Source organism: Urocitellus parryii, chromosome 13 (assembly GCF_045843805.1).
Source record: "Urocitellus parryii isolate mUroPar1 chromosome 13, mUroPar1.hap1, whole genome shotgun sequence".
Taxonomy (NCBI): domain Eukaryota; kingdom Metazoa; phylum Chordata; class Mammalia; order Rodentia; family Sciuridae; genus Urocitellus; species Urocitellus parryii.
This window is the reverse complement of record NC_135543.1, coordinates 35,770,807-35,785,738: the sequence shown is the minus strand read 5'-3', so window position 1 is coordinate 35,785,738 and position 14,932 is coordinate 35,770,807. Positions and strand designations below refer to the sequence as shown.

The following is a 14,932-nucleotide window of genomic DNA, read 5'->3' as shown; positions in this document are numbered from 1 at the left end:
CATCATGGTGGAAGAATCTGGCAGAGGGAAACAGGTCACATGTTGATCAGGAAGCAGAGAGAGAGATAGTCTCCACTTTCCAGATAAAACATATATACCCCAAAGCCACTCCCCCAAGTCCCACCTCCTCCATCCACAGCCTACCACTTCAGTTATCACGCAGATAATCTCTAACAGGGGATTAATTCACTGGATGGGTTGAGATGCTTGTAATCCAATCATTTCTCCTCTGAATCTTCTTGCATTGTCTCACATGTGAGCTTTGGGAGGAGACTTCACATTCAAACCATAGCACCAGTAAAATATTTTGTAGTCATGGCATACATTAATTTTATGATTTCTTTATCTTGGTTTTAGCCAAAGTCATACCCTTGCTATCAGAAAACTGTGCTGGAAGAATTGCAATGGAAAAGCCCAGCAGAGTGAAGGAGAAGGTGCTGACTGGTTACACTTTGCGAGCTGTGGTGAAGATCACACTGTGAAGATATACAGAGTTAACAAATGTGCACTGTAATGGGCTTCATTATCACATGCTTACAGTCATTGGTGTCTTAAAATGTTTATCATGTAAATAGATCACCTTTCACCTTCACAATGAATCAAGTTTCATTTTTAAGTCTGAAAGCAGTCCTTATTTAGGTCCTAGATCCTTTGAAATTGATGAAAGCTGTACATCCCTTTCCTTGTTATAGAATTTATATGTATATTTACACATACCCAAGACCTTTATTTATACTTTCAGAGATTCTTGGATCTACTTTCCATATGTCCCAGATTAAGAACATCTAGGGCCTGAAGTTGTGGCTCAATGGTAGCGCGCTTGCCTAGCATGTGTGATGACTGGGTTCGATCCTCAACACATCCAAATAAGTAAAATAAAGATCCATCAACAACTAAAAAAAAATATTAAAAAAAACAAAGAACAACAGCTATACTTGATCACATTTGCCTGGTTTTGTGTTATTTTGGGGCCTTTTCATTTACCCCTCTGAATCTGTTTTGTGTTGCTGTAACAAAGTGCCTGGTGCTGGGTACTTTAAAAGAGGCTTATTTAAATCAGAGTTCTGGGGTTCCAAGAACATGGTCCTGAAATCTGCTTGGCTCTGGTGAAAGCTTCATGGCAGATGGAATAATAATGGTGGGAGTGTATGTGGAAGAAAGAGGTCATTTGTTGAGGCAGACAGAAAGGGAGATTCAAGGAAGGTGCCAGACTTGCTTGTAACAACCCAATCTCATGAGAATACACTCCAGTGAGAATGTGCTCCTGTTAGAAAAGTATTATTCTCACCTGCCACTTGGCCCCACCTCATAAAGGTTTCAGCACCTCTCAATACCACCACCCTGGGGACCAAGCCCCCAGCATGTGAACCTGTGGGGAACACATTGGAATCATATCTAAACCATGCATCCTCTTTGGGATACATCATATTTATTACCTTCTTCAGAAGGTAGACATAGAAAATAAAAAGAGAATAAATCCAGATTGTTCAATTTTTAACATTTTTTTTGTAAATAAACACACCACACCCAGTGTGCTAACTTGGACTTGACCCTTTCTTCCTAGTATACACCAGTTATTCTAGGAATTTGGCAAGCAGTCATAAGTTTGAACTACAGCCAATCCTTTATTCTTTAAAGGTACGTAAGTTCTGCTTTTGTGGGTTTACTTAAAGTAGAATATTTGGACATTTAAACTTACAGATTTAGGTTTTGAAAAATAGAGTTCTGAATCATCTGAATGTATACAGTAGTTGAAGCCATGAGAGGGTAGAATATTTGTGCCCTGGGGAGGATGCTGAGGGAGGACAAGGGTGCCAGAAATGATCTTGGAGTGCCAGCTGAAGGTTAGAGGTAGGCCAGGACTGTGAGATATGAGGATGGGGGCTTGAGTCTAGCCCTGTTGGAACATAGAGTCATCAGGCAAATTCAGTATGTTGAAAAAAGGAAGGTGAGAATTTTGTGCCATTGTTTAATATGATATTTTGCTTTCAAAGGTGTTCAGTTGTGTTTTCTAGATGGAGATTTTTAGGCCTGTGCTATACAATATTTCTGGTTCAATAGTGAGCTACATATATAATTTTAAACACATATAGCCACATAATAAATGGAAACAGGTGAAGTTTATTTTAATATTAAATTTACTGTAATACAATATATACAAGACATACAGTTGACCCTCTGTATCCATGGGTTCCACATAACATGGATTCAACCAGCCACGGATTGAAAATAGTAGGAAAAATTGCATCTCTTCTATGCTTGTGCAGACTTGTCTTATAGTTATTCCTTAAAAAATAAAGTGTAACAACTATTTACATAGCATTTGCATTGTGTTAGGCATTGTAGGTAATCTTCAAGTAATTTACAGAATGCAGGAGGTTATATTCAAATATAGTACCATTGTATATAAGGGACTTGAGCATCTTTGAATTTTGGTATCTGCTGAGGTTCTGGAACCAATCCTCCACATATACTGAAGGGCAATTTTATTATCACATAAGTTATTTATGAACTATTTTATACTAGGGGTCTGTCTCAGTACAAACTAGCCACATTTCAGGTGCTCCATAGCCACTAGAGGCCATCCATTCTTGGACAATGCAGTTCTAGTCTATTTTCATCTCTACAAACTTGCCTTATATCCTCAGCTCTGAGTGTGTGTGTGTGTGTGTGTGTGTGTGTGTGTGTGTGTGTGAGAGAGAGAGAGAGAGTGTAAAAGAGAGAGACCAGAATACCCTGCCCTGCAAGATGCCATTTCTGTTCTTGTTCACTGAAGAATTTTTATCTGCATTGTCTCATAGGGTTTTGTTCTGACCTAAGTGCACACAGAATTCCAGAGCAGATTCAGTGAACTAACTTAGGCTTTTGGAACCTTTAACAGCCCAGAACTCAACACCTTAAGGTTACCTGAAAGTAGGCCTTGCCTTCCAGAGACTGAGTTTCAAAGCTGACAATTTTCCAAAGTTGTACTGAAGCATCTTCCTCAGTAATCACCTGTGTAATTCCCGTTAGTAAGCATTCAGAGGACTTGCTATGCACTGGGGCAGTCTGCATGATAATTCATGTGAATTCTACACCCTCATGTCAATCTACTAATGACCACCTTTTTAATCATATTGCAGTAATTTGTAATATCTAAAGCAAAAAGTTTGGAAACTTCACTCTGGAGGAACTGAGGTGTATTCTAGAATCCCCAGCCTGTCCTTCCTCTTGTCTCTCTCTCCTTTCTTAGCTTAATTTACAGCATCAAATTTCAGATTAATGCCAAGCACCAGACTAAGCATTGCTGTTTTCTGACCTATGCAACTTTCCTAGATAGAGGAGAGGTGTTTGGATTGTTTTGAGTATCTGTTTGCTTTGGACAGCCAGCAACCAAATCACTTCTCAGTAATTTCAGAGGAAAGTAGAATTGATTATTAAGTCCAAATGGAGAATGTGGGAATTGGAAAAGGAAAAGCACAGAAACATTCTCCTTTTCACGTTAGAAATTGTGGCAGCATGAGCAAATCCTGGGTTGTCTGTAGTAAGACCCTATTGCTAACCTGCTCTCAGTCCCTGCTGAGCTGTATTTTAAAGGTAGAAAGGGAGAGAGCTTCTGAATGAAATTTTCTTGGACAGCTCTTAAGCTTGATGCATAGAGTTACCTGGCAGGTCGGTTCAAAACTGATTGCAGCCAGTCTTGGTGGTGCATGCCTGTAATCCCAGCAACTCTCAGGAGGCTGAGGCAGGAGGAGGATCACAAGTTTGAGGCCAACTTCAGCAATTTAGTGAGGCCCTAAGCAACTTAGGAAGACTCTGACTCAAAATAAAAAAAAAAATAAAAAGGGCTAGCCATATAGCTAAGTGATAAAGCACTCCTGGGTTCAATCCTTAGTAACAAAAAGCAACAAACAAAACAAAGAAAAAGAAAAAACTGATGGCTGGGCCCCAGCCCCAGGGTTCTGCATTCACTGTCAAAGAGAGGGCTTGAAGATTTCTATTTCTCTCTAGTTGCAAGTGTCAGCAGACTGGCAACTGGAATGTCAGGACAACCCCATAATTCTCAGGCCTCAAGCCAAACCTAGTAAATATTGATCTCCAGGGGTGGTGTCCAAGAATCTTTTTCAACAGACTTTCAGGCAACTGGATACACCCAAAAGCATGAGAAGCACAACTTGTAATCTGCTAGAACACACTACAACATCATGTTTTGACCACTGCCTCTCATCACTCCTCTGGATGGTGTCACTATCCTGGAATCTTTTCTGTTTGAGGCTCTTATTATTTTGGTATATACACATAACTGTGGCCCCAGAATCTACATGGCAGCCTCAAGGACATTTGCAGGTGAGTTGAAGCAGGGTGCTATGTGCCTCTGTTGCTGGTGGTGCCCTGACTTCATGTGGTCCTTATTAATTGCTCAGGTTTTCTGTCTTAACAATGATGGAACACCTCAAGCTGCCAGCAAACTGAGGTGAATTTAGAGTTCTCCAGTCCCTGAAAAGCCTGTCTTCTTAGATGTGGTCCTTTCTACATAGACATAGCACATGGATGTCTATGTAGAAAGGACCACATCTAAGAAGACAGGCTTTTCAGGGACAGGCTGGTTTTCTGGGAAGGGAAACTTGGTAGATGTGGGAACAGCTTCCAGGCTACTCCTGGAATTATTGAGTGAAGTATTCATATTAGTTGCAGGATTTCAACTCAACATTAAAACCAAAACAACAGAAAAGCAACTAACAGACAAAAATGGGTTCCTTTAGGGTTAAGCTCAGTGAGGTGATTACAGGGAATCTAGGACCATAGTCAGTGGTTTCCAACAGAGGATTGCTGAAGACTCCAACCACCAGATCCTGGGTAGGCCTGGGCCTGCTGTGGGTAGAGTGACAAAACTAAATGTCTATTATGCAGCCCTTGTTAAACCAGGCTACTAAATGGTGATGGAGGTTGCCCTAACCAAAATGACATGACTAACAATGGGCCCTTTACTATCTTTCAGAAACATTTTCGGTAGTGAACACATGTCCTGTGTATGCCTTTGTGGCCACATTTCTCATTTCTATGGCAGTTCAAAAATGCCTTTGAAAAACCAAATATTGAACTTTAGTCATTGATGTGTTTACTGAAGTTCCTACAGCAATTTTACCAAGAGGTCTGCAACTTTGAAGTACGCAAAAAATCAGAATGATGGCTGGACAGAAAGACACATGGACATTTATGCAATGAAGCAAGTACCATAAAATATTAGAGGTAGTTTTTGTACACGCATATTCATAGCAATATTATTCACAACAGCCAAGAGATGGAAGCAGCATAAGTCTCCATCAGTGGATGAATGGATCAACAATATGTGGTATATATGTACTATGTTTGCATATCATCCTTTAAAAGGAGGGAAATTCTGACATGATGATGGATAAACCTTGAGGATGTTAAGTGAAATAAATCAGTCATGAAAGATAAAAACTGTATGATTTCATTTATATGGTACATCTAGGGTAATCAAATGCATAAAAATAAAGTAGAACGGTAGTAGACAGGGGCAAGGATGTGGCAGAGGAACCGGGGAGTTGACTGTAGTGTTTCATTTTTGCTAGATAAAAAAGTTGTAGAGAGTTCATCCATCGTCCTCCCTCTGTGAGCCTTCTGGGTCCTGCAGTATGGCAGAGCCTGCAGAAGCCGGAGCCTGGATCCGCGAGTTTCTGGAAACCTTCAGGGACACTTCAAATCTACAGAGTAGAAACTATCCTGCCTCAGATCCACATGGCTAGATGGGAAGACACACAAACAAAATGAAAAAACAAGGAAACGAAGTGCTCCAAACAAACCAAGCTGCTCCCATAAGAGAATCCATTGAAGAAATGTCAGTGAAGGAGTTCAGGATGTATTTAGTAAAACTGTTCTACACCTTAAAGAATTGTATAAGAGAGCAGCTACAGGAGTTAAGCAGTAAAATAACAGATTCGCTTCAGGAGATGAAAGATCACTTCTGTAAAGATACATTAGAGGTCCTGAAAAGAAATAAAGAAGAAATTCTTGAAGTGAAGGAATCACTAAACCAACTTAAAAGTTCAATGGAAAGTATCACCAACAGACAAGACCATTTGGAAGACAGAACCTCAGGCAATGAAGACAAAATATATAATCTTGAAAATAAAGTTGACCCCACAGAGAAGATGATAAATTGCGTGACATTCCCTCACCCAGACACCATGCCTGAATAGCAACTGCTAAAGCCAACCGAGTGGAGCTACTGTGACTACTTCTGGGCTGATAAGAAGGATCCCCAAGGCAATGGCACGGTGGCTGGGTTCGAATTGCTGCTCCAAAAGCAACTGAAAGGCAAACAAATGCAGAAAGAAATGTCTGAATTCTTCCGAGAGAGGATAAAGATTGAAGAAGAATGTGCAAAGAACTTGGCTAAGCTCTCTCAGAACTCCTTGACTGCACAGGAGGAAGGCTCCTTGGGAGAAACCTGGGCCCAGGCAAAGAAGAGTCTGGCAGATGAAGCAGAGGTTCATCTCAAGTTCTCCGCCAAGCTTCACAGCGAGGTAGAGAAGCCCCTAATGAACTTTCGTGAGAACTTCAAGAAAGACATGAAAAAGTGTGACCACCATATCTCTGACCTCCGCAAGCAACTCGCCAGCCACTACGCGTCGTTGGACAAGGCTCGGAAAGCCCTCACAGAGCTGCAGAGAGACCTGGAGATGAAGACCCAGCAGCTGGAGATCAAGCTGAGCAACAAGACAGAGGAGGACATCAAGAAGGCATGGAGAAAGTCCACACAGGCTGGTGATGACCTCATGCGTTGTGTGGACCTCTACAACCAGGCGCAGTCCAAGTGGTTTGAAGAGATGGTGACCACCACTTTGGAGCTGGAGCGGCTGGAGGTGGAGAGGGTAGAAATGATCCGGCAACATCTGTGTCAGTACACACAGCTGCGGCATGAGACAGACATGTTCAACCAAAGCACAGCCGAGCCTGTGGACCAACTGCTTCAAAAAGTGGACCTGGCCAAAGACAGAGAGCTGTGGGTCAGAGAGCACAAAACGGGCAACATTCGCCCCGTGGACATGGAGATCTAGACACGCCTGTGCGGCCCCGGGGGTCCTGCCCAGGAGAGGGGCTGGGGGTCCCGTGGAGAGGGGGTGGTAGCTCCCGCTGGGTGAAGCTGCCCTCCCCCGCACTCTCCTGTCCACTGAGGAGGAGAGGAGAGAGCTGGCAATTCCAGAAAGGGTGATCTGGATGGTTCAGCTGGGGAATCCCAAATATTCCCAGGTCAAGAAGACAGACCTGCAACCCTGCCCTTGTCTCCAAGACTGAAGCCCCCCCAAACCCCGTGCCGTGCTCGTTGCTCTGAGAACAAACTGAGGCTGGAACTTGGTGGTCCCTGCTGAGTTCCATAGGGGTGGCCATCAAACACTTGTGCCCTTGGATGCCCCAAAGCCCATCCTCCAGCTGGTCCCTTTATCTCTGGGGCTTTGGAAGATCAGGGAAGGGCTGTCTCTGCCTCCAAGCCAATGAATGTCAGGATCAGAATCATGGATAGAAGGCGCCGTCAGCTCAGCCTGCACCTAGAATCCTTTACAGCCTCTCTCTATTTTTCTCATTGCGTTCTGGGAGCCCAAATCTGGCTTTTCTTGGCCACTTTTCATCCCCGTGGATCTTGGGAAGGCCTGTTTTCTGTCTTCCCTGACCAACCCTGCCCAGAGAGGTCAGGATGGAACTACCTCATTCTGCAAATTAGCCCCAAGTCAGAGCATTGATTCACGGTTCCTATCAGACCAGGCATCATCTCTGAAGTCTCTGGAAAATCCCGATCCCTCCATTGCTCAGCTGTTTTCTCAAGGCAGTCCCTACCCCCACCCTGCCACTCCTGCCCAGCCTCACTAGAAGGAGCTTTCCAAAGTTCTCCTCCAGGGAGACCTCCTTCAGCTGTGTGCATGTCCAAAAGCTTTGAGAGATGGAGATGAGCCAGAAACCACATGGGGTCTCCCATGGTGTCCTGTCCAATACTTGGCTACCCTGACCCCCGCTCTCCCAGGCTGCCCACCAAAGGCTTGATAGGGCTAGGTCAGTCCCACATGGGAGACAGGTTAGGGCAAGTCTTTGTCAACTCCATCTGCTTATGCATGATAGGGTTTGGACTGCTGTCCCTTGTATGGGCATTGCAGACTCTCTCTCATTTGCTATCCAGGTGTGTCCTGCCACCTGGGCCTCCAGCTCCTCTGAACTTTCCAGAGCCCTGCACCGAGCCCTCGCTTGGTGCCAGCACCTTCTTTCCCTCTGTCCATCTTCCCTGTAGAAGCCTGAGCCAAGCGTGACTCGGGAAGCTTTTCAGCACTACCCCTGGGTTCAGCCTGCCACTTTCTTTCTCGACTACAGCAAACACCATCTACCCCATCTTAGCCTAGAGAACCAGCCTGAGGGGGCTGGGAGAAAAAATTGACACAGTGAGCAAGGAACAGCTTTTAGCCAGAAACCCCTGTTCTGAGAGCCCATCTTCATCTTTCCCATTGATGGCTTTTGGCTTGACCCTTCCATCTCCCATGGGGGCAAAATTCTACAAGCACAATTCACTAATCTTTCCCTCAATTTAACATTGCTAATAATGGATGTTAATCTTGAATCCTTCATCATCTCTTCCATTGAATTAGAATGGCTTTCTCATAGTTTATTTTAGAAAGATGTTCAATATACTAAAGCAAACCAAAAAAAAAAAAAAGTTGTAGAAGCCAGGCAGACCTGTAATCCCAGTGGCTCAGAAGGCTGAGACAGGAGGATTGTGAGTTCAAAGCCAGCTTCAGCCTAACCAACTCAGTGAGACCCTGTCTCTAAATAAAATACAAAATAGGGCTGGGGATGTGGTTCAGGGGTTGAGTGTCCCTGGTTCAATCTCTGGTATCCCTCTCCCTCCACAAATGTTACAGATATTGCACAGCAATGAGAACATACCAAATTGCCAACTTAATGTTTAAGATGGTAAATATTATGTTTGTTTTACCACAATTTTCAAAAAAGTGATCCAAGGCACACCATTTCCCAGAATGTTGTTATGCATTTTTTTAAAGTGTCATAAAATAAAATATATCTGGGAAACACTCGGCAAAATAAAGTGAGATATCTTGAAGCTGTGCTTTGGAGGGCCATTACACTATCCTTTAAAAACATATTTATGTAATTTAAATTTGCCTATAAAACTTTTTTATTTGTTCTAATTATACATATATGGAGTATAACTTCTCATTCTCTGGTTGTACATCACGTAGAATTACACTGGTCATATAATCATATATGCACATAGGATAGTAATGTCCGATTCATTCTACTATCTTTCCTAGTCACATTCCCCATTCCCTTCCCTTCTTTCCCCTTTTTCTTATCCTATAAAACTTTTTAAATATTTATTTTTTAGTTGCAGTTGGACACAATACCTTTATTTTATTTATTTATTTATTTTTATGTGGTGCCAAGGATCGAACCCAGGGCCTCGAACGTGCTAGGCAAGCGCTCTATCATTGAGCCACAACCTCAGCCCCCTATAAAACTTTTACTGAAGAAAGAATGAAGCCAGTTGGGGTGGTGCATGCCTATAATCCCAGCAGCTTGGGAGGCTGAGGCAGGAGGATCATGAATTCAAAGCCAGCCTCCAGATAAGAGTCGCAAAGTAATCGATGAGTCGGGTATAAATGGGTTTGGATCCAGGTTCACACTGGCTCTCACTGTGGGCAAGCTTCCCCTTCTCTTCTCTATAAGTAAAAATACTAATGTATCAGTCTGGCTTACATTCAATGGTGTGTGAAAGAAAATGCAAAACTGTCTTTCAGTTTGTACAAGTTAGAAAATTTCTCTTTAAAATAAAAGAAGTTCATTTGGGCTGACCAAAATAGGCATGGAACTTCTTAATATGATCTGGGTCTCAGGTTCACTTTATTCTGCCATCTGTGGCTTCTACCTGCCAGCATGGCTGCTTGTCCTCCTGCCATGATCTCTGCACTCCAGATAGTAGAAAGGAGGAAGACATAAGGAAAAGCCTGTCCCTAACTTTCAGGACGTCCTAGACAGTTCTGCCCAGATCTCCTGGGCCAGAGTTTAGTTTTGTGGCCATACCTAGTGTTAAGAGAAAAATGAGAAACTAAATCTGTATTATAGATGGCCATCTGCTCATTGAGAATTTGGGTGTTTCATTCTGGGAGAAAGAGAACAAATGATAATCTCATTTCATAAAAAGTAACCACTTCGTAGATTGTTTTGAGGATTAAATGGGTAATGCATAAAAATAATAAGATAATAATACTTTGCATCTATTGCTATTATGATTAAATACAGCTCAGTTCATGCCACCTCCTTTCTTTATTTCCTTCCTTCTTTCTTTTTGTTTCAAATACTTTTAGTTGTAGATGGACACAATACCTTTATTTTATTTATTTTTATGTGGTGCTAAGGGTCAAACCAGTGCCTCACTAAGCAAGGGCTCTACCACTGAGCTACAACTCCAGCCCCTAAAAGCCTTCCTTAATCTCTTTGTTTCAAGTATTCCTTCCTTTCTCTGAATTACATAGTATTTGATACAAATACATAGTACTTTTGGTATCTGCCACTTTATTCTATTTGTGTATATGTCTAAAGCTATTTCAATAAGATGCTTTCTGTTTTAAGAAAGTCATCTCCAATAGGCAAAAGGGATTATTGGCTCACATAACTGAAAAGAGTACAGTGATAGGACAGGTTTCAGGAATAGTTTGATCAGGTTCCTATTTCCCTTTCTTTAATTTTCTCATCTCTGCCCTTTCCAGGTCATCTTTCTCCTAAGAGTTCAGAGGAATGCAAACAGTCCCTGAGATTACATATTTTTTTGCATATAACCTTTAAACATCATGTCCCTAACTTTCCTCTGACTGGACTATCCCTATACCAATGACAGTGCAGGAGAAAGCCACACATTGAGTGACTGGGGCCTGCATGTTGGATGTAATGAAACATGAGATGACCTATCCTGGAGCTGGAGGCATAGTCTGACCACATGGCTGCTGTGTTCGGGTGGCTTTCTAAAGCAAAACCAGGGGCAGTGGGTACTGGATGGGCAACCAATGCAAGCTCATTATAGAAGCCTACCAAAGTCTAAACATTGGGGCATTAGATGGTTTTCTTTTTGTCCACAGCATCTAGCACAGTGTATTATCACATCTTTGCTGAATCCACGGTAAACTTGAGTTAACTTGACCACACAGATAGTTGGGAGAGAAAGCATTTGCAAATATAAATAGAATACCTGGTATCCAATCCTTTCCTTGTCTTGGTGGCATAAAGAGGAGGCAAAGAGTAGGAGGTAGGTAAGGTATCAGCACAGAGTGGACTAAGAAGGGGCTGGCTGGTCTTGGCCCATGGACTTGCTCCTGAATGAACACAGGGAGAAGCCAAGCTCCCAGGGAAGCAACTTCAGGAAGATATTCTGGGTGTTCCTGCCCTCTCAGTCCTGTGGTCTGCCTAGTACTGGTGGGTTTTTGTTGTTTTGAACATTTTGAGTGTAGATATAATGGAGCCTTGTTCCCAACCATGCCATGATTTCAAGCTGCCCTTTTAGCTTCTATTCACAGCAAAGGTCTCATTTCACTCCAGGGGAGGGAGCTTCCTGGGGTTTCTGGTCCCTCTTTCCACTGCTCTCAAGTTGCTTCAACCAGGGCACACTGCCAGGCTTTAGCAGAAACCTGTCCCTCTGCTGTGCCAGCCTTCTTGTTTCCTAGCTACCTTAATATCTAGCTCTGCAGGATCTCTTCCTTAGGGAGGTGTATATTTCACTCTAACAGGAAATACTAAATGAATTTCATTATCCAAACCAAACTTGGCCTTCTTGGAAATACCCACCCCCACATCTTGACAAATTGGTAGACGGTTTGATCCATCCTAATTGTAGCCACACTGCCATCTCCATCCTTGCCACCAACTTCCTCCAAGACTGAGAGGCAAAGGTCTTCCAGGGCTGGCTTGTGAGACAACCTCTAATCCTTCTCCTAATCGGCCTCTCAGCCTCAGAGATGTCCATGGCATTCGGCTCTGGTTCTCTCCCTCGACTCAACCATCTATGGCATGAGGCAGGCAACACTTAAGTGCCACTGATCCCATAGCTCCACCAGCTTCCTGAGCTTCTGGGGTGCTCTCTTCACAAGTCCTCCATATGACTCCAGACACTGCATCCATCTTGAGCTCTGCACCTGAATTTCCACTTATAAGTCCTGATTGAAGCTCCAAATTGTCTCCCTGTGCCTGAGCCCCATCCTCCCTGCATTCACTTGATCTCCCCACGCCACAGCACCACATACTCCCAGCCCAGTCCTACCTACTTAGGCTTCCTTTATTTCTGAATTCAAAACTTCTATACTACCCGGGGCCTCAGATCAACACTCACTGCTCTTTACCAGGAGAAACACTCAGTTCAGCACTCACTGCTCAACCTCTGACAGTCCTGTCTACAGCCTCCCTGAAATCAACCCCTCCTCAGTGCCACCAAAGATCCAGTCACTATACTACGGTGAGACTCCCTAACATCTTCCTGTCCCTACCTGACCAAGGCCAGGTTCCTGCTCCACATTGCAATCTGACTCCACTCATTTCTCTTGCTCTCCATCCCACCCTTCATCCCCACCGAGCTCCAGAATGTCCCAGCCTCATTGAATGTCCTGCTTCTGGAATCTGCTGAGTCATTTGTTATCTCTAGGCTCTTGTGTAAAGGTAAAATTTCCAAGCTGATTTTAAGCCGCAGAGCCTGAGTTAAAGTGTAAAAGACCAGGCATCCTAAAGTTTTCAAAGTGCAGAGATTGGGTTAAAAAGTAAAAGACTAGGTATTGTTAGAGTCCCTCTGCTACCCCCAAAACCTGTAATCCCTGTAGCTGTTAGGACAATACTGGAACTGCCCAGTAAATATTTCCACTGACTTTCTGGTTGTTTAATAGCTAAGGGTTCCGAGTTGCTTGGCACGTAGGCATTGCAGGACCTAAACCAATCAGTTTGAATGTGTACCCCACTTAGGAGCACCAATCACCCCTGTCCAATCTGTTCCCGCCAATGTATGCACTAATCCTGACTCAGGGTTATTTTTCAATTTTCCCGCGCCTCATGATGATTTGTTCTGAGGTATGCAAAGCCCCCCACCCTCTCCAAAAAGTGTACTTAAGCTCCGCCTGAACTCTGCTCTGGGCTCTGGGCTGCTCTCCCTTCTTGAGTGAGCACAGAGTCCCAGCACGCTGGAATGGATCCCCAATAAATCCCCTTTTGCCAATTGCATGGAGTCAGTCTCTTGGGTGGTCTCTCCCTCCGACGTTTCGCCAGACCCTTACATTTGGTGCGTTGGCCTGGAACAGTGCATCGCAGGACAGGGAGACCCCAACAACAGACTGCTTCAGGGGGTAAGTAAGGCTCCTTTCTCTTTCTCTTTCTCTCTCTCTTTCTCTCCCTCCACTTTCTCCTTCTTGTTTTTCTTTCACGATCACTCAGGTTCGGTGTCTGGCTCAGTGGAGAGTGTGAGCTCTCTCAGAGGGCATTCGGTTTGGTTTCTGGCTCAATGGCGGGCGTGAGCCCCCAGAGACCATGAGGTCTCAGAGCCTTTCTGGTTTTGGGTTGGTAGCGTATGGTTTCCAGTGGAAAATGTGAGTTTTCCCTGGCTGTGGCTGGCTGTGGCGGACAGACGTGTCTTTGGAGTCACGGGCCACGATCCCCAGAGGGACGCCCTGGGGATCGGGGAGGGACAAAGGTCCCTCGTGGGGGGGGGGGGCGAAAACGCCCCCATCGGTGCTGCCAACCCGTCTGGCTTTGCCGGCAATTCTTTTGTTTTCTCTCAGGTTGAGTTTACTGCCTGTCTTTAATCTTTGCTTCTGGACTCGTGTTAAACGTTTACTGTGTGTGTGTCCGTGTTTCGTCACGTTTGTGTTGTCTCTCTGCACTTCAGAGTGGCCCACCCTCAGAGTTGAATGGCCCCCAGGAGAGTCCCTCCATCTCTCTCTCTAATCTGCAAAGTCAGAGATATTGTCTTTCAGCCGGGCCACATGGCCATCTAGATCATGGCTTCTAACCTTTCAGGACCTCTGCGAATCTCTTCCTGCATGGGTGGGGTCCGCACAGTCCGCTGGGAGGATTCCACCCGGCTGTATGGCGGATCTGTCCTGTCCCTGTTCCTCCCAGCCCCTCCACCCGCCTGTCCTCTCTGCCCCCTGGCCATCTTCCCTCCCGGGAGGGGGGGAGGTGGGAGGTGCTCCTGCGGGCGCCGGGACAGGCGGATGGAATTGGGGGTGAGGTCGGCGGGGGACTGCCCCTCCTCCCCCTCCTCTGCCTGCAACCGGCTGCCACAGGGCCAATTTACACCACAGCGGGGCGGGCGGGGTCGGAGATGGAGTCCGTGGGGGACTGCCCCGCCCCCTGTCCGCCCAGCGAGCAGGGGAAAAAAAAAAGCGGCTGGGGGCACCCGTCCCTCTCCCTCCCTCGTGGGGGTAGAAGGGACCAGGTCCCCAACCCCCCCCCCAGTGTTACAGCCCTCCCCGGCCTCAGTGATCATGGGGCCAGGGAAGCGAATGGGTCTTCCTGGGGTCGGGCTGCTTGGAATTGCAGCCCAAGGCGGGTGATAAATTCTGTCTAAGACTAAATACTAAGACTAGGGAAGCAATGTTTTCTTTCCCTCCGGTAATCGGCTTGAGTGCAAATAGAGATGCCTGCTGGGGATTTAACAACTTTGACATCTCACTTTGACTTTTCTCAAAGCCCTGTCCTCATTATTAAATTGGTGTTAATTGGCTTTAGAGATGGGAACCAAATTTTCAGTCACAAATTTTAACACTCCCGAGGAGACTTTTAAGGAGTCTCCACTCTGTTTTCTTGGGGAAGCCTAGCACTCGAAACAACTGTAAGCAGAGGATGAGCTTTTTGGGAGCTGGTTACTAAAAAGTTAGGAAAAAAAAATGCCTAG

At 44.8% G+C, this 14,932-nt stretch overlaps 1 protein-coding gene and 1 pseudogene across 2 annotated transcripts in view; both read left to right on the top strand.

The window, feature by feature from the left end:
• The window catches only part of Elp2 (elongator acetyltransferase complex subunit 2), a 48,550-nt gene extending 46,290 nt beyond the window's left edge, over positions 1-2,260 (top strand). The window contains exon 21 of one of the 2 annotated variants that reach the window (XR_003301799.2): positions 358-444. Coding sequence is in view for 1 of the 2 variants with exons in the window: in XM_026400006.2 (XP_026255791.2) it covers positions 358-514 (157 nt within the window). In the remaining variant the exon portion in view is untranslated. Of the gene's footprint in view, positions 1-357 lie in introns of both variants that reach the window. The other variant, XM_026400006.2, reaches the window with a different exon arrangement.
• Positions 2,261-6,155: 3,895 nt separating this feature from the next.
• Positions 6,156-7,064, top strand: LOC113190644 (growth arrest-specific protein 7 pseudogene; annotated as a pseudogene).
• Positions 7,065-14,932: the final 7,868 nt, after the last annotated feature.